The sequence below is a fragment of the Pongo abelii genome, chromosome 19 (assembly GCF_028885655.2).
Source record: "Pongo abelii isolate AG06213 chromosome 19, NHGRI_mPonAbe1-v2.0_pri, whole genome shotgun sequence".
In the NCBI taxonomy this organism is placed as follows: domain Eukaryota; kingdom Metazoa; phylum Chordata; class Mammalia; order Primates; family Hominidae; genus Pongo; species Pongo abelii.
This window is the reverse complement of record NC_072004.2, coordinates 6,500,898-6,524,364: the sequence shown is the minus strand read 5'-3', so window position 1 is coordinate 6,524,364 and position 23,467 is coordinate 6,500,898. Positions and strand designations below refer to the sequence as shown.

General features: G+C 50.9%; 1 protein-coding gene across 5 annotated transcripts; it reads right to left on the bottom strand.

Moving 5' to 3' along the window:
• Positions 1 to 14,284: 14,284 nt before the first annotated feature.
• LOC100451409 (polyunsaturated fatty acid lipoxygenase ALOX15-like) lies at positions 14,285 to 22,527 on the bottom strand. Of its 5 annotated transcripts, XM_054536083.2 has the most exons (5): positions 22,285 to 22,527; positions 21,705 to 21,987; positions 20,779 to 20,939; positions 19,636 to 19,779; positions 14,285 to 14,496 (listed from the first exon to the last, which is right to left on the bottom strand). In XM_054536083.2, the coding sequence occupies exons 2-5, from the start codon at positions 21,793 to 21,795 to the stop codon at positions 14,491 to 14,493; spliced, it is 402 nt and encodes a 133-aa protein (XP_054392058.2). In that variant the 5' UTR covers positions 21,796 to 21,987; positions 22,285 to 22,527; the 3' UTR covers positions 14,285 to 14,490. The 5 variants fall into 5 exon arrangements, 4 of the variants coding, with proteins under 4 accessions (XP_054392058.2, XP_054392056.2, XP_054392057.2 ...); XR_008515269.2 differs by lacking the exon at positions 14,285 to 14,496 and having other exon boundaries at positions 18,727 to 19,842; XM_054536081.2 differs by lacking the exon at positions 14,285 to 14,496 and having other exon boundaries at positions 18,727 to 19,779; positions 22,285 to 22,524.
• Positions 22,528 to 23,467: the final 940 nt, after the last annotated feature.

Here is a 23,467-nt window from a genome sequence, read left to right as displayed (position 1 = left end):
CCAGGATGGTCTCGATCTCCTGACCTTGCGATCTGCCTGCCTCGGCCTCCCAAAGTGCTGGGATTACAGGTGTGAAAAGCTGCAAGGTTTTCTATTGTAAATATGTGTCACAGAATAATCAAGTCCCCTATTGATGGGCGTTGGGTTGTTTCCAGTGGATTGCTAATGCTGTAATAAGCATATCTGTACATACATCTTTGTGCACCTATGTAAGAATAGTTTCTGGCCAGATGCGGTGCCTCATGCTCTGTCGCCCAGGCTAAAGTGCAGTGGTGCAATCTCGGCTCACTGCAACCTCCACCTCCCTGGTTTAAGCGAGGTTTACGTGCTGGGTTTAAGTGCTGGGATTACAGGCATGAGCCACTGTGCCCAGCCCCAAGAGTTCTTTTTTTTAAAAGTTCTTTTTTTATTAATTTGTAAGAATTCTTTATGTATTTAAGAAATTAGTCATTCAGCTGTCATAGGGATTTTTATAATATATGTGAAGATCTGCTGAGGCTACTTTGTTTATTCTTCTTTTTCATTATTTTTGCCTCGTTATTTTCACATATTTTTCCATAAGAATTTCTAAGTCAGCTTCTTCAGTTCCAAAAAAAAAAAAAAAAGGGTTGACATTTATCTCCCTGGCTATCTCTCCTATTCCTCTTCCCCTCACTCACTCCAGGATTTCCTGACTTCAGCAATATTGACATTTTGGACCGAATACTTCTTTATTGTAAGAGGCTGTTCTATGCACTGTGGGACACCAAGCAGAATCTTAGCTTCTATTAATATTTAGTAGAGGCCAATAGCAACCCTCTCCCCCTCCAGCTGTGACAATCAAAAATATCTGTAGACATTGCCAAATGCCCCCTGGAGGGCAAAATTGCCCGTGGTTGAGAGCCACTGACTCACTCTGACCTAGAACCCTGGCCCCTGCTGTCTAGAGCATGCGGGGTCTCCTCCTGCTCCCTCGCTGCTCCAATCTTTGCTCAGTGGTCCCTTCTCAGCCTAGTTCAGATGACAACTCCCTCATCTGCTCCACACGCTCTCTCTACAAGCCTCCTTGACTTTTCTCTATTGTACTTTTCATCTTCTGACATACTACGCAATTTACTTTTAATTTGGTCTGTCTCTCCCACCTCTGTCAGAATGTAAGCCCTATGAGGACAGGGATTTTTGTCTGTTTTGTTCACTCCTGTTGCCAACCCCAAAGGGTCAGGCTCTGGGAAGGGGCTCCTTGGAACAGCTCTAGGCTCTTTCCTTTAAGAAGAGGGCTGATGCTCGTCTTTGAGTTCTCCCATGGGGGCTGGCGACGCACAGGCTGAGGTGACCTTACCTTACCTGGCCAGCTCCCCAGCCTAACGGGAAGGGCCATACCAGATGGCCCCTCACCCTGCGATGTTTTCTCTACACGGTCCAGTGGAGGAGGATGTTGGAGGAGAGACTGTTCCTTGGCAGGCTCTGAGAGGACAGAGGGGGAAAAGGCTCTCCTTCCCTTCCTCTGCTTCCTGACTCTTCCACATGGGCCCCCCCCGTCCACAGTGCAGGAGTGTCTGGGAGACCTGGAGGCACAGCTGAGCTCCGGGCTCTCCTCGCTGGGTGTAGTTCCTTGCCTGTGAAATGGGCACGATGACCCTTCTGAGCTTCTGGGGGCTCATGTCAGCCATTGCGGCTCCTCCCCAGGCTCTCCTTTTCTGCCGTGTTTCTGAGGATGCCCACCAGGACCACATGAGTCCCAGGTCCACCCCAAGGCACCCTCCAGATGGGGCTGTAGCTGTGACCTGGTGCCACCCAGGGAAGGAGTAAGACTTTTAGAAGCACCGAGCACCAAAATGATTATGTGAACCCCCTCCCTCTTCTTGCGTAAGTCAACAGAAAACAAGACTATGCTTGTGAGGAGACCAGTGCCATTGACTGTGGAGAAAATGCTATGTAGGGTCCTGCCTGCCCCTTTCCCTGCACTGTCTCTGGGACCCCCTCCATGCGGCCCCACGGGAGAACACCGGGTGGGGTGTAGAAAACAGCTCTGCTCAGAGCCCAGAGACCCCGTGGACAGGGCAGGTCTGAGGCTTGGTGGGCTGGCCCTGCAGGGAGGCTGGGAGCAGGCTGCTGCCCGCTGCTGGGTTGCGGCAGTGTCCCGCGGTTCGCCACTTCACATTTATAGCTACAGTGCTTCTCAGCTTACTGTCCCTGCGGTAGGAGGCCTGGCTCTCTGGAAACCGCAGCTGTGGTTTGCTGGGTGCCTGCCTGAGTGCTGAGCTGTGAGGGAGGCTCAGAATTTTCCCAGGATGGTGAGGCCTAGCCCGCAGCTTCAGGCTTGCCCTGTTCTCTTCCTGGAATCTGACTGAGGCCGGAGGGAGCCACCAGCATATTGAGGGGCTCCTGGCACCCCTGCTCTAATCTGGTGTTCCACCAGGAGCAAGAACCTTGCCAGAGAGCAGGATGCTCCTCAGGCCATAGTGGGACTCCTGAAGGCAAGGGAATGGATGGAGGAGGTGAGGGAGTCCTGAGGCTGGAGAAAGAGCAGGAGCCAGGTGACAAAGTCCTCTTGGCCCCTGTGGTGCCACAGCCAGTGCTGTTTTCAGAGCCACCAGCTCCTCGCCTGCTGCCAAGAGCCCAGGTGGGCTTATCTGGCCGCTTACAGAACCAGGGCTGGGCTACCTGGAGCTTGAGGTTTGACGTGTGCACGGGAAGCCTCCAGATGATTTCTAAGCTGCCAAAGCTGCTGCTCTCAAACTCAAATTTCTTTCCCTGCTGGGTTCCACAAACAGTTCCTCTGCTGGAGTGGCTGGTCCTGTGCCATCCCTGCCCCACAGTGTGACTTGGTGGGTCCTCTCCGCAGGTGATGTCCCCTTTGGCCACTGAGGACTCTGAGGTTTGGAGGGGTTTGTCTAAACGAAGGAGCAGGACCAGGACCGGAACCCTGATTCCAAAGCCTCTGCTCTTTGCACTGTGCCATGGGGCACCCGTGCATGATCCGAGCTAAGGAGTGGGATCCTGCTGGCTTGACAGAGGCCTGGGAGAAGCAGGGCTTAGCTCCTTCTGTGCACCAGCCATCCGTCTTCTGTGCTTTGGATCAGGTAAGGGACAGATCCTGTGACAGATTGACTCCCTGCCTGCCCCCTGTCCTCTCACAGGGCCCTGGCTCTGGCCTGCTTCTCACTAACTCCAGCGTCAGGGAGGGAGGGAAGGGGCCAGTCTGAGACAGGCCCCTGTGATGTCTGGAAGCTCAAACCCTGCAATCGAGGGAAACCCCAGAGAGCAAACAGGGGAGGCGAGGTGGGGCAGGTAGGGCCGTGATTACTGGGTGGGGAGTGGAAGGAACTGGTGCAAAGGCAGGACCCACCTTGGGGAGGTGAGATGGGAGGGCTGTTACCTAAAAACAGACCTGATTTTCATATAAATAGAACACCTATTCACTGTGTTTCTTTTTTTAAAGTTAGGATTTCAGTGTTTTCTTCCTTAGCAAACATCCCTGGCATGCCAGCCTGGGGTGGTTTCAGCCCAATAACATGGGCACTGGGTTGGCTCAGGTCATAGTGCCCTTAATCTGGGGCTGAAGCAGTGTGTGGTGTGTGTGTGTGCATGCACGTGTGTGTGTGTGTGTTTGCAACTGCAAAGAGCAATTCAGTTCTACATTTACTGACCCTTGGTTGACGCTTCTTCTGTTCTGAGAGATGGGGTCATAGAGAAGAATCAGGCTCTGTCCCTGTCCTCGAGGATACAGCCTAGTAAATGGGGTTAGCTTGGTCTGTGTGAATCAACAAAGTCTTCATCGGATCTATTTTAGGCAGAGTTTTAAAGACAAATAGGAGTTTTCTAGATTCTTCTTTTTGTCCTGCAAGAACAGTTTCTGAGCACCTACTATATGCTATGCATAAAACTAGCAACAAAGAGACAGGACACAGGTCCTCCCTTGAGAAGTCTAGCAGGAGACAGTGATAAGAATAGTGACAGTACAATGTCTTGAGGGTTAAAACAGAAGCATGTGTAAGATGCACCATTGGCTGGAAGAGGGAACCATCCATGTGGGGACATGAGAACAAGGGCCTGTGCAGGGAGTGGGCTTGTCCTCTGGTGTGGCTGAGGCAAGGGAGCAGTGCAGTGTGCAGCAGGAGAAGAGGGGGGCTGGGAGACAGGCACTGGGCCTGAGCTTCCTTAGGCCTAAGGGCTCAGCAAGTTGTCCAAGGGCATGGGACCACCAAGGGGTCGCTGAGGCACAGCCAGGAGCAGGCCTGGTGGTCTCGGGCCAGTTGCCTGTGGATGCGCTGCGTGGTCCAGGGATGTTAGGACAACTCAGTCCCAGCTCTGACCTCCTCACTTATGACCTGAGTGGCCTTGGTCATGCCACCTCTCTGAGCTCCATCTGTTCCTGTCTCAACTGGAAATTGTGATAACACTAAACACACCCCCTTGGCAGAGTGACGGGAGGAGTAAATGAGATGGTGCGTGAAGGGCCTGGATACAGCAGGTCCTGCAGTGCCTGGATGAATGGATGCTGTTCTGGCTCCCCAGCAAGGCTATGGGGAGGCAGGACTAGGTCTGGGAGGGCCATGTGGAGAAAGGGCAGTTGGCCCTCCTGACTCCTGCTGGTAACCCAGGTCCATGAGCAGGGAGCCAGTCCCACTCTGGCTCTGTCTGGGGTGCCATCGTGGGGCTGAGGGGTGATGCTCCCACTGGAAGAAAAGCTTAGTTGGCCTAGGCCTGGTTAGCCAGGCTGTCCATGGAAGCCTGGCCCCTTCACACTCCTTCGATGTTTTTCTTCTTCTTCTTCTTCTCTGAATTTAGGCCCCTTTGGGCAATAGCAGCCTGTCTGTGACAAGTGTGCCGAACAACCAGGGCTTGGCCCATCTGACCCTGGGACCCTGGTCAGGGCCAGGGCAGAGCAGCATTTGGGAATCCTCGAGGGTGCAGATGCTCTGGGATAGACCTGCCCAAGATTTGGTCCAAGGATGGTGCTCACCTCCGCTTCCAGGCCCCTGGCTCAGCCCTGAGGCCCAGGGCTCCGATCAGGCAAAGCGGTAGCATCTCAACGGCTCCCACTCCATCCGTGGTCTTCCCGAAACCCTGGTGCTGACTTGGCCTTCGTGAAGGCTGCCCTGGGAGGGGCTTCAACAAGACGGGCCTTGAGAAAGGCCCGTTACCTGCCAGTGCTAGGCCTCCAAAATAGAATTTGAAGGGAGCAAAGCCTTTAATTCCATGTGTCCCAACAGCAGGTCGGTGTGGGGATAACTATGATCTGACTGGTCTTGAGCTATAATTACGGAGTCAGAATAAAAAATTACAGGCATTGTGTGGGCTTGTTTTAAATATAACGTAATCCATACCGTCCTCTCTCTTATTTGCTAGATTTGAGGTGGAGGCTTTGGCAGTTGGCGCAGGTTTTGCCTGACGTGTAGCAGATAAAAATGGCCTTTGCTCAGTGAAGAGGGCATGGTGGGAGGCCTCTGAGACCCTCAGTGTTCCCAACTGCCTACTTCCCACAACCACAGGCACGTGTGTGTCTGTGCGAGCCCTCTTTGTCGATCGCATTATCTGTATGTTGCGTTTCCCAGCTGGCCTCCCTGTTTCCTGTCTCCCTCAAGCCAGTCCACCAGAAACATCTCTGTAAAACCCAGCTTTGATGCTTAAGGACCCATGAAGGGCCTCTCTCTGTCTATAGCGTAAATCCAAACTCCAAGTTTCTTTATGACTTGGCTCCGATCCACATTCCAGCATCATAACCGGGAACAGAAGCTGTGGCATGGAGGTGACATGAAGTACAAGGGCCCTGGGGCCCAACGGCACAGGCTCCCAACTCTTAGTAACTGAATGTGAGTCCAGGCAGGTTGCTTTCTTTTTCTTTTTGAGACGGAGTTTCGCTCTTTTTGCTCAGGCTGGAGTGCAGGGGCGCGATCTCGGCTCACTGCAACCTCCACCTCCTGGGTTCAAGCGATTCTCCTGCCTCAGCCTCCTGAGTAGCTAGAATTACAGGCGCACACCACCATGCCTGGCTAATTTTTCTATTTTTAATAGAGATGGGGTTTGGCCATGTTGGCCAGGCTGGTCTCGAACTCCTCACCTCAGGTGATCCACCTGCCCCGGCCTCCCAAAGTGCTGGGATTACAGGCGTGAGCCACCGCGCCCGGCCAGGCAAGTTCCTTCACCTTAATCTGCGTGCTTTAGCTCCTCCACCTCTTGCTATTTATGTGGGGTTGCTGTGAAAACAGAATGAAATAACACACTCCTAGAACCACTGTCGGCATGTCCCTTTTCCTCTCCAAGCCTTAGCTGACCGATCACTGAAAGGAGGCAACAGAAATACTGTCTTTCGAGTTAGTTGATGTTTCTTTGAATGATATTTCTTGGTGTAGTTGATGGTGTGTGGCGAGATGGGCATGTGTTAGTTCAACCTTTCTCAAAGGTAAAATAAAAATACACATGCAAAGTCTTAAAACATGCCTATACCCTATGAGTAGGAATCTAAGCTAAGGGAAAAATCAAATTGTGGACAAAAATTTATGCATAAAGATGCTTACTTTTGAGCCCACTCCAGTCCCCAAGTAGCTGGGACTACAGGTGTGAGCCACCACGCCCAGTATTTTTTTTTTTTTTTTGAGATGGAGTCTCACTCTGTCCCCCAGGCTGTGGTGTGCAGTGGCGCGATCTCAGCCCACTGCAACCCCTCCGCCCCTCCGAGTTCAAGCAATTCTCCTGCCTCAGCCTCCCGAGTTGCTGGGATTACAGGCACCTGCCACCATGCCCAGCTAATTTTTGTATTTTTAGTAGAGACGGGGTTTCACCATGTTGGCCAGGCTGGTCTGAAACTCCTGACCTCAAATGATCTGCCCATCTTGGCCTCCCAAAGTGCTGGGATTACAGGCGTGAGCCACGACGCCTGTCCCAAGATGTTTACTTTGGTATATTTTTATATCCTTGAAAAACTGAAAACATACATGCCTAACATTTAGGTAATATTAGTTAAGGTGTGTCAGCTCAAAAGACTATTATGCAGTCATTAACAGTGTTTTTAAAGAATATTTCGTTATATTGAAAATGCATATAATCTGAGGTAAATAAATCACATATAATGTATGATCTCAGTGATAATAAAAATATACGAGCACAGAAAAGGTTGATATTGAAATAGAATAGCAGTTATCTTTGATGAACTGATAGAAGGATTAATATTTTCTCCTTTATAGTTTTCTGTATTTTCCAAATATCCTAGAAACAGGCATGCATTACTTGTCTAATTTTTTAAAAGCTTAACATTAAAATGTTAAATAAAATGAGAGGGTAGGGCTGGGCGTGGTGGCTCACGCCCATAATTCCAGCACTTTGGGAGGCCGAGGCAGGTGGATCATGAGGTCAGGAGTTCGAGATCAGCCTGGCCAATATGGTGAAACCCCGTCTCTGTTAAAACAGAAAAATTAGCTAGGTATGGTGGCGCATGCCTGTAGTCCCAGCTACTCGGGCAGCTGAGACAGGAGAATCGCTGGAACCCAGGAGGTGGAGGTTGCAGTGAGCCGAGATCACACCACTGCACTCCAGCCTGGGTGACAGAGCGAGACTCCGTCTCAAAAGAAAAAAAAAGAGAGAGAGAGAGAACTTGATGTCAGAGTTCCCTTCTGGCTGTTATCAATCTGTGATTCTAATGGGCTGGGACCACCCACAAGGTCTGAGAGATGACTGTAGATAGCCCTCAAGACCTGCCTGCCTCAAAGACAAGCAGCAACAGGGCAGGTCCAGAGCCCGGAGTCAGCAACTCACTGACCATGAGGATTCACCAAGTACATCTACACAGACTTCCCTTGAAGCCAGCTGCCTCTATAAAGTCTTTCTGAAACTCTCCCAAGTGTTGAAGACTCTTCAATGCCATTGAAAGTGGGCAGTGTGAGAGCCCCACTCTGACCCTGCTAAACCATGGGGCCTCGGTGGCCCACCCGTCCACCTGGTGCCAAGTGGGGTTTGGCCTGAGAGGTGAGCTCTTTCTGCCACTTCAGGTAAGGGGCTTGTTGGAGAAGGTAGGCAGGCGGAGCCATTGTCACCTCTGTGGACCTCTCTACTGTCCACACATCTGGACTTTGGGGACACCACTTTCTGGCTCTTTCCGACCACACACCCGCAACGGCCAGGACACACAACACTGTCTGGTGAGTTGTCCTGAGGGTGGGGCATCTGGAACACTTCCTAAGAGGGAGTCACTGAGGGACAGCTGGCTCGCTCCCAGCTACTTCTGCAATCTCAGAATCACTGGATCCAATGGAGCAGGTCAGCCCAGGTGAGGTTACCTGGAGAAATGAAAGGGGCCTTTGGTGAGGCCCTGGTGGAAGGAAGAGTACTACGTGAGTTCACAGAGGGAGCTCCCCAGGGAGGAAGCCCTTGGAGGCAGGAGCCTGGAGCCCCGTGCCCAGAACCCTGCGCCCCGCCTCTAGACTGCAGCTTGTCAGGGCTTGGCTAGGACCTCCATGAACCAGCTCCACACCTGGCCAGTTAGAAACCAGAGAAACTCAGAGGAATCAGAGGCTAAGACACTGAGACAGACAGGCTTAGAGGGACAGTAAGAACAACAGTCGGCGGGAGGCAGGCAGAGGTGTGGGGAGACACAGGCTGAGAAACAGACAGTGCCTGAGACAGGGCGGAGAGGCCCCCACTAGGCAGACTGTGCACATCAGCACCTCCAAACAGGCTCACCCTCACAATCATCAGGGAACGCAAATTAAAGTACCCCTGATGTGCCATTCATTTTACACCTATGAAATTAGCAAACATTAACAAAATTATAATGTCTCATGCTGTTGAAGCTGTGCTGAAACCAGCTTACACACACTGCCAGTGGCAGTGTAAATTAACACCACCTTTTTAGGGGAGAAATTGGGCAATATGGTTCCAGAGCTATGAAAATGTTCTTACCTTTAATGTGGTAATTCTGCTCCTGGGAATGTGTTGTAAGGAAGTCATTCAATGGAACCATGAAAGATGTGTATCTAAAGACGACGAGGGCAGTGCTCTCCGCTATATCCCGTGCGCTCCAGTATGGCCGCCATGAATATTTTTTAAAATAGGGAATATTAAGACTATAGGCCGGGTGTTTTGGCCTGTAATCCCAGCACTTTGAGAGGCCGAGGTGGGTGGATCACCTGAAGTCAGGGGTTCGAGACCAACCTGGCCAACATGGCAAAACTCCGTCTCTACTGAAAATACAAAAATTAGCCAGATGCAGTGGCAGGCACCTGTAATCCCAGCTACTCAGGAGGCTGAGGCAGGAGAATTGCTTGAACCCGGGAGGTGGAGGTTGCAGTGAGCTCAGATTGCGTCACCACACTCCAGTCTGGGTGACAGAGAAAGACTCTGTCTCAAAAAAAAAAAAAAAAAAAAAAAAAAACGACTATATAGTATAACATTTAAGCGTTCTTAGAATATGTGAAAATGAGCAGAAAATAAAACCATCTGTACATTAAAATTAATAATTCCATAAAACAGCTGCCAGAAAGCTCAGGGCAGCCCCACCCTTGCTGGTGGAAGGTGAATGGTTCTTGATTCCTGGCTGGTCATACAGACACTCCTGTCTTCCCACTGAGGGGCCTGCCCTGCCGCTCCCTGTCTGGAAGCCTAATCCGCAGACCTCAGACCGGTGGGGAGACAGGCTCAGCAAAGCCTGCCCACCTGGCCAGCTCATGGGGGTGGCCCTGGGGAGTCTGAATGGTGCTCAGTGAGTCACATCCGCTGAGGTATGTCTCTGATGTCACACCTACAGAGGCCAAACCAGAAAGGAAAAGAAAGAGATGGTGGGGTTGGGTCTTGGTTTAAGAAAGGGATACAGTGATTCTGCAAGTTCTGAAGTGTCTTGCTAGTTGCAAGCACAGCGGTCTGTTTAAACCAGCTGACGTATGGACTCCCAGCTGGTGCATCACCGGCTGAAGACAATTGAGAATAGATTGAAGGCAAAGGAAGAAGGGATCCTGGGGTCACCCCTCCTGGACTGCCCCAACAGTAGGCACGATCTCATTCTAAACTTGATCATCCAGTTCTGCATGTTCCCCACCGCTATTACCCATCACAGAAGCTGGCACTGAACGGGAACTCAGTGAATTGTGGGTGGATGAAAAGGTGAGAATTTGACATGTTCTAAGACCACGTAGTATAATGAACATGTAGTATGAATGAGCACGTGTCACCAGACAATTCCGTCTCTATCCAAAGCCTGTCTAGCTTTTCAAAGGTGCCCTTCATCATGTTCTGGGGATGCTATGCCCCTTGTGCCTGCCCTGCTAACTGCCAAGGAGATGCCCTTCCTTACAGAGACCAAGAACATTCAGTGACCGTGCCCAGGTCCAGACAAGCCCAACCTTGTTCATTCGCTCCACAGATAGCTACGGAACACAAAGAGGCTTTGTGACAGGCCTGCCCTTGATGTGCTTTCAATCTCACAGGACAGGAGGAAACAACAAAGAATCATTCATGGAGTGGCCACATGGATGCTGTAAAAACAGGCAGCAGCAGTCGGGAGTGAGAACACCCAGGAAGTGGGCTCAGAGTCAAGGACTGGGCAAGTCTCCTTGGGGAGGTGGAAATGGAGCAGAAATTTGAGGACAAACAGGAGTTTATCTGACAGAAGGAGAACCGAGGTCGGGCACGTGTGAGTTCGCTTCAGCCTTGCCCAGCTTCTCATCAGTGAACCACTGGCAAGAAATTCATCCCGACCATTCCTTCATTCCTTCATTTGTTCCTTCCACCAACACTTACTGCATCCTGGCTCTGTGCCAGACGCTGTTCTAGGTTTGGGGATATAGGGGCAAACAAGTCAAAGTCCTTGCCCTCCCGTGGGGAACACAGATCATGAACAATTAAGCAATGAATAAATAATATCAAGTCCCATTTTAGTAGGCGCTATAGAGAAATAGAAAAGGTTGACCGGGCGCAGTGGCTCACAGCAGTAATCCCACCACTTTGGGAGGCCGAGGCGGGCGGATCACGAGGTCAGAAGTTCGAGACCAGTCTGGCCAACATGGTGAAACCCCGTCTCTACTAAAAATACAAAAAATTAGCCGGATATGGTGGTGTGCACATGTAACCCCAGCTACTCAGGAGGCTGAGGCAGGAGAATCGCATGAACCCGGGAGGCAGAGGTTGCAGTGAGCGAGATCACGCCATTGCACTCCAGCCCTAGCGACCGTGCGAGACTCCATCTCAAAACAACAACAACAACAAAAATGAAACTAATTAATCCAGAACAAGATGCTCAGCCCATGACAGGTTGGTGCTCAGGACGGAGGCCTGGGCGAGAGAGACACCCGCAGTCAGGCAGCGGTTGCCATGTGAGCGCCGGGGCAGTGTGCAAAGTGAGAAGCTAAGGCGGAGGAAAGAATTCTGGGGACCATTGACATTTGCCAGGTGTGGGAGACGGGGAGAGAGAGTTCAGGCTTACGGAGAACAACAGAGCAGAAACTTTTGAGAAGGAGGGAATTGTCCCCAGGGCCAAATGCTACAGAAAGGTCAGAGAAATTGGGGGTCGAGAAGAAGCCATTGGATTGGGAATGGGAAACAGCACGAAGTTACATTGGGAGGGACAGATTTGGTGAGGCTGCAGTGCAAGGGCAGGGAAAAACGATCAAGACGGGGATGTGTGAGCAGCGAGTGTAGACAGTTCTTTGAAGAGCCTGGGAAATAAATGAACTATGGCTTAGGGTGTGCAGGGGGTGGGCAAGAGGCAGAGAAGAGGAGTCCAGTTAGGGCAGAGGGGAGATGAGACATTTTTGTTGACCCAGGCAAGGGACCAGGAGGAGAGGGAAAAGCTAAAGACTCCAAGGAGGAAGATGTAACCCAGGGAGTTCCCACTGCTTCCTTCCCACCCCCTCAAACTCGGGCTACCTGGGACCCCCAGGCTTCCTGTCCAACGCCAAGCTAAATGCCCTCTGTGGCACCTGCCCCCGCAGTGGTTGCCCAGCATTTGTCTGCTCTTGCTTAAGAAGACAGAGTGCTCACCGCCACAGGGCTGGCTCAGCTGTGAGAAATGTTTTCCCTGGAGATCTGACACAGACGTGGCACAGTGTCGGGGTTTCAATGGGGCTTCCTATGTTTGTCTGTAGAAAAAAGCTTTTTTTTTTTTTTTTTTTTTTTAGACGAAGTCTCACTCTGTTGCCCAGGCTGGAGTGCAGTGGTGCAATCTCAGCTCACTGCAACCTCCGTCCCCTGGGTTCAAGCGATTCTCCTGCCTCAGCCTCCCGAGCAGCTGGGATTACAGGTGGCTGCCACTGTACCCGGCTAATTTTTGTATTTTTAGTAGACATGGGGTTTCACCATCTTGTCCAGGCTGGTCTTGAACTCCTGACCTCGTGATTCACCCTCGTTGGCCTCCCAAAGTGCTGGGATTACAGGCGTGAGCCACCACGTCTGGCCAGATTTTATAACACATTTTTAAAAGTCTTTTTTTTTTTTTTTTCTGAGCCCAAATCCTCCTAGCTTTTCACCGTTTGATTCTAGTTCTGCTCTTGAGGATGCCTCTGACAAAGACAGCCCTTCAGATAGCAGAATGAAGTGGTGTCTACCCATTCTTCCTGTCTTAGGCTTGAATATCCCCTGCTCTTCTGATGGCCTCCAGGGTTTCTCCTAACCACGTCACACCCTCAGTATCCTTAGGAGTAGATACAGTAGGTAGAAGACTAGGCATTTATTCCTCTTGTACCAACAGTGGCTGATGGTTAAGAGCATAAGCTCCGGAGCCAGCTGGCCTGGGTTTGGATCCTGGCTCTGCTTCTTCCTAGCCAGGAATGCTAGGTAGTCACCTAACCTTCTCAATCCCCAGTGTCCTGACCTACCTCATCTAGGTGTGAGGAGTGCATGAGTTAGTATATGTAGAGTGCTGCAAACAGTGCCTGGGGGAGACTCAGAGCTCAGTGTGTGTTCTCTGCTCTGCGATATTAAAGTGCCAGGCCAGGTGCGGTGACTCACATCTGTAATCCCTTTGCAGTTTGGGAGGCTGAGGCAGGAGAATCAACTGAGGTCAGGAGTTGGAGACAACATGGCGAAACCCTGCCTCTACTAAAAATACAAAAATTAGCCGGGCATGGTGGCTTGCACCTGTAGTCCCAGCTTCTCGAGGAGGCTGAGGCAGGAGAATCGCTGAATCTGGGAGGTAGAAGTTTCAGTGAGCTGAGATCGCGCCATTGCACTCCAGCTTGGGTGACAGAACGAAGATGGTTTTACAGGACCTTGGTTTAAAAGTAACTAGACACTTGGAAGTACTCCCAGGGAGGCGAAAAATATCCAAAGACAGGGATCCAGCCTGTGGATGGAGACTGGAAAGTGGCTGCAGTTATATCACGCAGAGAGTGCTGTGATGCCTAGGAGGACCAGGTACTTGTGCCCTGTCTCTTTCAGAAGCTTCAGGCCTTGCTTCAGGCTTCTGTCCTGCTTGGCATTCGCTTGTGGTTTCCAACTCCTCTGAAGTCCAGGCTTTGCTGCTGTGCGAGGATTGTCTGCCCTCTACTGTCTATTGTCTGTCGTGGCACACGCTTAACAGATGGCCAGGAACTCAAGAGGGGGCACTAATTGGGAGAGAGACCTTAGAGACGCACTTTTCTCCAACTCTTTTGACCATGACTCCCAGAAATATATTTTACACGGTGATTCCAAACAAAAAAGTTTCACGAGATAATTTTTACCAGCCAGGCACCGTGGCTCACACCTGTAATCTCATCACTTTGGGGCCAGGGGCGGTGGCTTATGCCTGTAATCCCAGCACTCTGGGAGGCAGAGGCGGGCAGATCACCTGAGGTCAGGAGTTCGAGACCAGCCTGGCCAACACTGTGAAAACCCGTTTCTACTAAAAATACCAAAAAAAAAAAAAAAATTAGCTGGGTGTGATGGTGCGTGCCTGTAATCCCACCTACTCGGGAGGCTGAGGCAAGAGAATCTCTTGAACCCAGGAGGAGGAGGTTGCAGTGAGCCAAGATGGTGCCATTGCACTCCAGCCTGGGCAACAAAGCAAGACTCCATCTCAAAAAAAATAAAATTAAAAGGAAGAAATGTATTGTCTTAGGCCACTCCTGGCCAAATACTGTGCTGAATCTATTAGTCTTAGGACTTTTAGAGAGAAGGCTCCATACTATCATCTCCTTGGAGCCTGGATATCAGTGTATAGACACCTTGACAGAGCCATTTTGAGACCTTCCTAGATCATACACGTTCTTACTTTTGGAGATCCTGATCCATATCATATGATACATACTAAAATTTATGCACATTGGGACTTACTGTTTTAGTCCCTTTTGCGTTGCTATAAAGGAACATGCGAGGCTGGGTTATTTGTAAAGAAAACAGATTTATTTGGTTCACAATTCTACAGGCTGTACAAGAAGCATGGCACCAGCCTCTGCTTCTGGCGAGGGCTTCAGGGGGCTTCTACTCATGGTGGAAGGTGAAGGGGAGCAGGCATCACAGGTAGAGAGCAAAGCAGCAAGAGAAAGGGGAGTTGCCAGACTGTTTTTAGCAGCAATATCCCCCGCTGGAACCAGGAGTGAGAACTCAATTCTGCAAGAATGGTACCAAGCCATTCATGAGGGATCTGCCCCCATGGTCCAAATACCTCGCACTAGGTCCCATCTCGAACACCAGGGATCAAATTTCAACAGGAGATTGAAGGAACAAGTATCCAAACTATGTCATTTATTAATTTCAATTTTGTTTTCTTTTTGTATTTTGAAGGCAACGAATTTTTTGGACCTCAACCATTTTTGCAGGCCCTTGAACAGTTCACAGGCCTTAGGACTATACCCTATCATGACTAATGGGTGAAGTAGCCTTGGTAAAAAAAATCTGATCAATGAATATACACTAAGGAGAAATTTAATTACTTAGCCCTTCTCTCCTGGTCTTTTTTTTTTTTTTTTTTTGAGATGGAGTCTTGCTCTGTCACCAGGCTGGAGTGCAGTGGTGCGATCTTGGCTCACTACAACCTCTGCCTCCCGGGTTCAAGTGATTCTCCTGCCTCAGCCTCCCAAGTAGCTGGGACTACAGGCATGTGCCACCACGCCCAGCTAATTTTTGTATTTTCAGTAGAGACGGGGTTTCACCATGTTGGCCAGGATGTTCTTGATCCCTTGACCTTGTGATCCACCTGCCTTGGCCTCCCAAAGTGCTGGGATTACAGGCGTGAGCCACCATGTCCAGCCTCTCCTGGTCTTTTTAAAGGGAAACGTGGACAGGCCATTAACACTAAATACATGAATTTCCACTGGTGAAATCTTTGCTACTCTGGTAGACTGGTGGGGGCAGTACCACTGCAGGTGGGCCAAATGCCATGCGACTGGCAAGGTGTTCTCACTCTGAGCCTCAGTTTCCTCACAGTAAAACAACGGGATTAGATTAGCTTGATGATGTTCAAAGATTTTGTTTTAGCATTGGGACCCTTTTGCAAATGAAATCTTATGAAGCAAAAAGCAGACCTGGGATGGATAGACTTCTGAGTTTAACAGCTATGCAGGATGTCTGTGAAGACATTCAGAAGAACCTCCCCTAGGTGCCTGCAGAGATAGAGAGGTTTACTACAGTCAAGGACAGGTTTAGGGACCCCAGGAATTCCTGAGGCCTTGATTGGAGCTCAGCTCTTAAGAACAGCAGTGTTTTTCAAACCTCACTGACTGACACACAGTCAAAAAGTTTGCTTCAAGATATGGTACATATGTAGCGAAATACAAGTTTTCATAAAATATATACACTGTAAAATAAAAGATTGTCCCACACGCTGGCTGGGACAAGGATGTTTTGGGAATATAAGCCACAAAACTCTTCTTGGAAATCAATTGTATGTCTGATTAAATGCTTAAGCCATTTTCTGATGAATTTTAATGAGATTATGACCTCTTGTTAGAAACCAGTTACCTATGCACTCAGCTAATATCAACCCTGGAGGGAAGGAATCCAAGGGCCTTTAACTGTCTTTTAATAAATCTAATAATCCTTAACTAGAACTTTTCTTTCTTTTCTTGTGTCCAGTCTAACAATGATTATCTAGTCATTCTCTTTTCCTGTAAGGTGTCCTTACCTATAGATACTTGTTGAATTGACTTAGCAAAAGCCTCATTTCTTGCCGCAACATTGTAATGAAAACTTTGACACTGGGTCATAACTAAATTGTCCAAACCTGGCCAGGCACGGTGGCTCATGCCTGTAATCCTAGCACTTTGGGAGGCCGAAGAGGGCGGATCACCTGAGGTCGGGAGTTCAAGACCAGCCTGGCCAACATGGTGAAACCCTGTATCTACTAAAAATATAAAAATTAGCTGGGTGCGTTGGGCACCTGTAATCCCAGCTACTCGGGAGGCTGAGGCAGGAGAATCGCTAGAACCCGGCAGGCAGACGCTGGGCACCGCACTCCAGCCTGGGTGATAGACCGAGACTCTGTCTCAAAAATAAATAAATAAAAAATAAAATAAATTGTCCAAACCCACCTCCTTTCTTCCCCTTTCCTCTTTCCTTCCTTTCTTCCTATTAAACAGTGTGATGTATTCTGATATTGCTCTACTGATATGTTTTATTCTACTCTATTTCATTTTTTAAAATGCTGACTGGGACCCCCTAAATTGATTTCACCAGTCTTTAATGTTTTGACTGCAGTTTAAAAACTACTGGGATAGCAATCCTGGTGGACCACTTTATTAAGACAGAAACACATTGTTGCCATTATAAAATAAAATCAGAGATGGAAACCAGGAAAGATAAAGGCACATGGTGAAAGCTGAGAAACTGTCTTCTGAACTTTAAAAAAAAATTAAAGGATGGGGGCAAGCCAAAAACTTTGAGAATATGTTTGCAATGCAAATAAGTGAGAATTTGTCTTCAGAATATTTAAAGGACTCAAGTAAGAAAAAGACATGAAAGAAGCAAAACGAGCAAAGATATGAACAGAGAAATCACAGAAAAGGGAACCCACAGGGGCAATAAGCATATGAAAGGATGCTCTACCCTACTAGTAGACAGGAAAGAACAGAACCTGGAATTATTAAAACTTTGGAAACTTGGAGGAAGGACCCTGAAGAGCTGAAACTCAGACTTTTGATAAGGGGTGCCAGTTGGCTGGTGCTGGTATTCTGTACAGGGATGCAATAAAGCTGCTTCTTCAAACATTAGAAAGTTGCAACGTGGATTCAGCTGCCACTAAGGGAAGGAACATCCACTACCAGGGTGAATTAGTTACTGGTATGAGCTCAACATGGAGCCAGGTAAGAAGGCAGGAATATGGTTTGCAGAGACCTAGCCTTAGACAGGAAGCTGAGTGTAGAAGGTAGAGGGTTGGAGCCAAGGGCGAAGCCTAACTCCCACAGTCAGTTCTATTGGTTAATCAGCATTTATATTTAAACTTCCATACTAAAAAGAAAAAATGGGCCAGGCATGGTGGCTCACACCTATAATCGCGGCACTTTGGGAGGCTGAGGCAAGCAGATTACCTGAGGTCAGGAGTTCAAGACCAGTCTGGCCAACATGGTGAAACCCTGTCTCTCCTAAAAATACAGAAATTAACTGGGCATGGTGGCACACGCCTGTAATCCCAGCTACTCGGGAGGCTGAGGCAGGACAATTGCTTGAGCCTGGGAGATGGAGGTTGCAGTGAGCCGAGGTTGTACCACTGCATTCCAGCCTGGTTGACAGAGTGAGACTGTCTCAAAAATAAAAAAAAAAATAAAATAAAATAATAAAATAAAATAAAATAAAATAGTTCTTTTCTATCTAACACAATGCAACTATTCTTCATAGAAATAAAGATGCTATTAGCCTGTTCTTGAGAAAAGAGACACACAAAGTCCCAAAAGTCACTGCATCCATCTCTGGGAGAGAGTAATAATATTCATCTCTGAGCTACGATAATTACTCCATAAATGGAGTCACAGTCCTGTCTGAATATTCTGTTATCTAAAAACTAAATTGTAAAGTTAATCTTCCACAAAATATATATAAAATAATGAGGAGGAGACCTCCAGCTGGAGTGAAGTAAGGAACTGGATTTACCCTCTTGCCTGAAATAACTGAAGAAACAGACGAAAGTGGGCCCCACAGTTGCCCCAGCTTACTCACTGGAGAAAGCTTTCCAGCTGCAGAGTATGGAGGAGCAACCCTGGCAGAGTCCTATCATCTTCCTGAGTTAAGGAGACAGAGAGAGCTGGCAGTACTGGGAGGCCAGTACAGCCAGAATTCACAGGACAGCATGCTGAAATTGAGGGTGTTGTACAGAAAGACAACTCTAGAGAAACAAAGGCTCCCATCAAGTATTCATCTGAATATAGGAGAGAAGGGAATAAGGTGTCACCTTGAAGATAGGGTGTATCGACGGCAGGCACCTCATGATGGCCACAGCAATGACCTCAGCCATCAAGTGTCCCCTCAGAAGATGAGACTGCAGCTCATGGAGCTGGAAGTCGGAGCTGCGCACCCAGCATTTGGCCAGAAGCCAGACCACTGGGGGATCCGTGGGCAAGAAAAGGGGAGGTGGTGGGGATCCTGTGGTGGGGATCCTGTGCTGGGCAGTTGGAGCTGGAGCAGGGACAAGGTGTGGGGAGAGAAGGCATGAGTGCCGGGCACTCAGCAATCCCCGCCCCCCTTGCATGTTAACCTTGCCCTTCGTCCTCCAAACCTGTTCCGCTTTCCCCATCCCACTCCTGCCGCTCCCTACAGCTCCCATTTCCTCCCCTCCCTTTCCTACCCGCTCAGTGCATTAGCACCCTGCAAGCTGCTTTGCCTCCAGCATTCTGCAGAAACTGCTCTTCTGGTGCCTTCTCCAGCCTCCACTTCCCCTTTCAGTCCCCACAGTGTGGACAAGATTCAAACCGCCTGCTTCCTTCATTCCACACTGTTTTTTCGAAATCTCATCTTTTGGCCCCACTTCTACACAAATGACTAAATCTCGTTCTCAGCTGCCTGCTGGACAATTTAAATGTCTTCCTGTTACCTCAACATTGGCCAGACAAAAGCCTACCTGGGCACCCTGTTCTCTTTATCGGTGCTATTTGTGCAGGCACCTGGCCTGGCTCCCCTTTCCCCTCTCCTTGATATCCGTCTGCACTCGCATGCACCTGTCCTCTCCATCCCGACGGTCACTACCCACATCCAAGCTCCCCTCCTCCTGGGGTCAGTGCTGGGGCATGGTGCCCCACTCCCTGTTTCTAGCATCTCCCCTCTCCAACCCACCCTAAACACCACTGCCCACACCGCGTGCCCACAGCATGTTTCATCACAGCCTTCTCCAGCTTCCCACCTCAGGCTCCGTAGCCTGGCTTAGTCTGGCCCTGGTCCAACTGTCCCCTAGGAATCTCCTGACTCCTCTACCTCAGCCTCTGCCCAGTCTGTCTTGCCCCTGAGGACTGGTCCTTCCTCTCCCTCCTGCTTGTCTGAGACCTGGCCCTCCTCCAAGGCTTGTGACACCCCACCTCCCCAGTCCCTCCTGGGCTGTCTCTGTCCTCAGGGACTTCCTCAGTCGTGGAGCTTCTGCAGACTGGCCCCGTGTGTCTCTCCAGCTATGTTACAAGGCCTTCAAATCAGAGACTTGGTGCATTTCCTCCTTTCGTGTCTCCCCAGTGCTTTAGCCCGGCGCCTTTGAAGATGGTGCTTAGTGCATTTCGATAAGGGGCTGAGCTGAGAAGGCTGGAGACTGGGAGCAGAAATCCTGAGTCCTCTCACCTGGATGACCATGGGCAAGAGTTTCCCATCAGGCTGCAGTTTCAGCATGACTAGAGGGGCAGCCAGGTGCTGCTGGCTACAGAGAATGACGTTGGCCTTGATCCCATCCAGCACGGAGAAGTCAGCTTCGAACAGTGTGCCTCCCTGGGTGCGGGAAGAGGTCAAGGGCTGCTGTCAGCATAAAGCATCTTCTTCCTACTCTGATTCCTCCAAGGGGGAGGAGAGAGAGACAGAGAGAGAGAGAGAGAGAGAGAGAGAGAATAGCTAACTTGTCTCCATCACCTACTTTGTACCAGGTAATGGATCATGTGCTTATTGCCTCATATCATTGTGTATTTTTTGAGCCAGGGTATTACTCTGTTGCCTAGGCTGGAGTGCAGTGGCGGGACCACCATGGCTCACTGCAGCCTTGACTTCCTTGGGCCCAGGTGATCCTCCCACCTCAGCCTCCCAAATAGAAGGGACTACAGGTGCATGCCACTACACCAAAAATTACAGGTGCTAATTTTTGTATTTTTGTAGAGACAGGGTTTCACCACATTGCCTAGGCTGGTCTCCAACTCCTGGGCTCAGGCGATCCTCCTGCCTCGACCTCCCAAAGTGCTGGGATTACAGGTGTGAGCCACTGTGCCCAGCCTTATAATTTTTATACATAGTTGAACGAGCATCAGTTGCACAGAAGAGGAAACAGATAATCAGAGAGGTTGGGTATTTTGCCTGAGGTCACACAGCTTACAAATAGCAGAACCAGGATTCACATCCAAGCCTATCTGCCCTTAATCCCATGAATTTCCTCTCTGTTGTTCCATGTCGCCTCCTGATGAACAGCCGTAGCACTCTGACCCTGATTCTCTTACTCTGCACACTCCCTGAATCCCTAGCACCATGGGCCAGTCACATTTCTTCATTTGACCCTGTTTCTACCAACCATTCCATCTTGCACACCCTCTCTCCGCAGCTACTCTCGTGTGGGAAGGAGGCCGAGCAGCTGAGCTTCTCCAGGGTCCCTCAGGACCTCTCCTGCAGAATCCCTCCTTGCTGGCTGGCAGCAAGCCAGGCCCACAGTGGGTCCCGCAGCAGCATCATTGGCACTAGCCCACCCCACTTCACTGCTGAGCCTCCTCAGGGCTCTGATGTCCATACCTCCAGCTCCTTCTCCAGCTGAGCCTGCAGTTCCTCCATGCCTGGAGGGAACATGAGGCAGGCAGCAAGGTTAACGGAGCGCCTCAGCATCATGGGGTTGGCGCCATTAAGAAACTGGTACCCAAATAAGGCATCTTCCTTCCAGGAGTCCCGCACCTGCTCTGGGGAAGGCAGTTGTTGAGCAAGTTGTGAGATCTGAGCTCTTGATCCTTCCAACCCCACCAACCATGCCCCTTTGACTCCAGCCCACCAGAGGGACCCAAGTCTCTGGTCTCCCCACCCTGCTTCTTTCAATTCCCCTGGGTTGGGTGGGATCTGGGGGTAAGCGTCCTGGGAGACATATTGGGGTGGGGGGACTGACCAGCCAGCTTGCTCTGGCCACACCAGAAAATCCAGTTGAAGTCATTCAGATCATTCCAGCAAGTTGGAACATCATTTTATTTTTGAGATGGAGTCTCACTCTGTCACCAGGCTGGAGTGCAGTGGTGCAGTCTTGGCTCATTGCAACCTCCACCTCCTGGGTTCAAGCAATTCTCCTGCCTTAGCCTCCTGAGTAGCTGGGACTACAGGTGCGTGCCACCATGTCCAGCTAATTTTTGTATTTTTAGTAGAGACGCGGTTTCACCATATTGGCCAGGATGGTCTCGATCTCTTGACCTCGTGATCCGCCTGCCTCAGTCTCCCAAAGTGCTGGGATTATAGGCGTAAGCCACCATGCCCAGCGTCAGAACATTTAGTTTTTGATAGCGAGGTCGGCCAGCCTTCAGGACAGGATGGGGCAAAGGGTTTGAGCATCATTCTGAGACTCCAACATGACAACCACAGGCACCGACCTTGGGCCAGTCCAGTGCAGTGCAGCCCATAAGCCCCTCGGCTTCCACTAGACCAGGACACCTCCCTCTCACCCAGCCTCCCCTTGCTCTCACCCTTTGGCCAGCGAAACCTTAAAGTCAACTCTCTTGTCTTCCAGAAATCGCTCATCCACAGGGAGGTCACATAGTTTTGCCCCAGCCACATTCAGAATTAACCCATCCTTCCAGTTTCCCCACCTGTGGGGCAGGAAGGAAATCAGGCGTGGGTTCTGGAAGCATCAGCAGCTCACGTGGGGTCAGGGGAGGAGGGCTCACTGGTACAGCTTCCTTCTCTCTTCCAGCTCCTCTTCCTGGTGTTTCTGGAACAGGCCCTGAGGGTCGTCGCCCACAGTACGGCCTAGAAGGACAGAGGAGGGCTTGGCCAGTGACTTTTGGTGAGCGCCTCTTCTCGCCCCTGCCAGGAGAGCCTCGTCACTCCGTCCTTCTGTGTGGCCCCTGCCTCTTCAGCATCACACCCCTCCCCCAGGCTCCAGCCACTCTGTGCCAGCTGCAGCCACCGCCCCTTCGACACCCCCAAAGACCCCTGCGCTCCAGGTTCCAGCACCCCCATCCTGCTCCCTCTTCTCCACACGCGCATCCCCCCAGCTTCTCTCGCACCCCAGAGGCCTCCTGACACCCCCAGCCCCGCGCTCACCGGTGCCTTCTGGCAAGCTTAGGACGCCGTTGCCCTCCACCCAGCGGTAACAAGGGAACCTGACCTCGTCCCCGGCTCCGGGGCCCTGCACGGAGATCCAGCTGCAGAACCTGAAGGAAGTGACGTTTGCGCAGTTTCACAAACAGCAGCGGCCCCAGGTACTCCGGTACTTCCACCTTGAGTTCTGTCTCCTGCGGGCGACAGAAGACGCTCAGCCCCGGTGGGGCCTGGCGGGAGGCACACCCAGCTGAGCTCTGCTCCCTCCAGCGCCCACGCCCTTCCTCGGAGCCTCTGAGAGGAGGAGACGTATCGGGGTGGGGGGGCTAAGCCAGAGAGAGAGAGACCGCGCCGAGTGGGTGGCCCCAGGACTCGGTTCTGAGGGGACTGGGACGGCAGGTGGGAAGGTGCGCTCCTGCCTTCACTTTCTCCTCCCTGTGGTCATTGACTGTGCTAAGCGCTGGGCTGGCCGCTGCCGCGCCCTGGACAAGCGCGCTGTGGAGCCGGGACGCACTGGTGGCAATTCCCGCTGTGCGACCCCCCAACCCCACCCCGCCCGAGGCCGAGGACCTGCAGGGGCCCCACCGGCCTGGGGACAACCTTCCCGGAGACCTGGAGGCGGAGAGGGCTCAGCTAGGGAGAAGGACAGAAAGGGAAGGCAGGGGAAAGGCGCGCCGGGCAGAGAGAGCAGCGGGGAAGGGAGGGCGAGCAGCATCTTGGAGCTGGAGCTCAGAGCCCAGGTGTGGGGGGTCAGTAGGTCCAGAGGCTCTCGAAGGTGGCGCCAAGGGCTTTGGATTTGGTCCCGAGAACAAGCGGGAGCCGTTCGAATGTGTTAAGCAGGGGGAGTGAATTAGGGGGAAATCATTCCGGTTTCAGAAAGGCTTGGAAGGTCTGCAGCAGAGGTGGGGAGGCCGCTGGAGGTTTGAAATGGCTTTTAAAATAGAGAAAGCGGGAGGACCGACGACGGCTCTGGCGACCGCAGTTTCCAGACACCAGAGCTGTGTGGAATGAGGGGCGCTCAGGAGCATCCCCTTAATTCCAAGGAGATCGAGTAGCGGGAACATTTATTGAGCGTTTACTGTGTGTCACCAACTGCCCACCATAGGGAGGAAAAAAGGGAGGAGGGAGCGCCTTTCCACCTTCCGTGCTCCGTCCCCTCACCATGGAGTCGCGGGGCCCCCTGCTC

Excerpts from the sequence above, each read along its gene's own strand:
- LOC100451409 (XM_054536081.2), bottom strand. The coding sequence starts at position 21,795 with ATGTGGCTGGGGCAAAACTATGTGACCTCCCTGTGGATGAGCGATTTC. Across the intron at positions 20,940-21,704 it reads AAGGTTTCGCTGGCCAAAGG|AGCAGGTGCGGGACTCCTGG; the intron begins GTGAGAGCAAGG and ends TGCCTTCCCCAG. Across the intron at positions 19,780-20,778 it reads AGCTGGAGAAGGAGCTGGAG|GGAGGCACACTGTTCGAAGC; the intron begins GTATGGACATCA and ends TCCCGCACCCAG.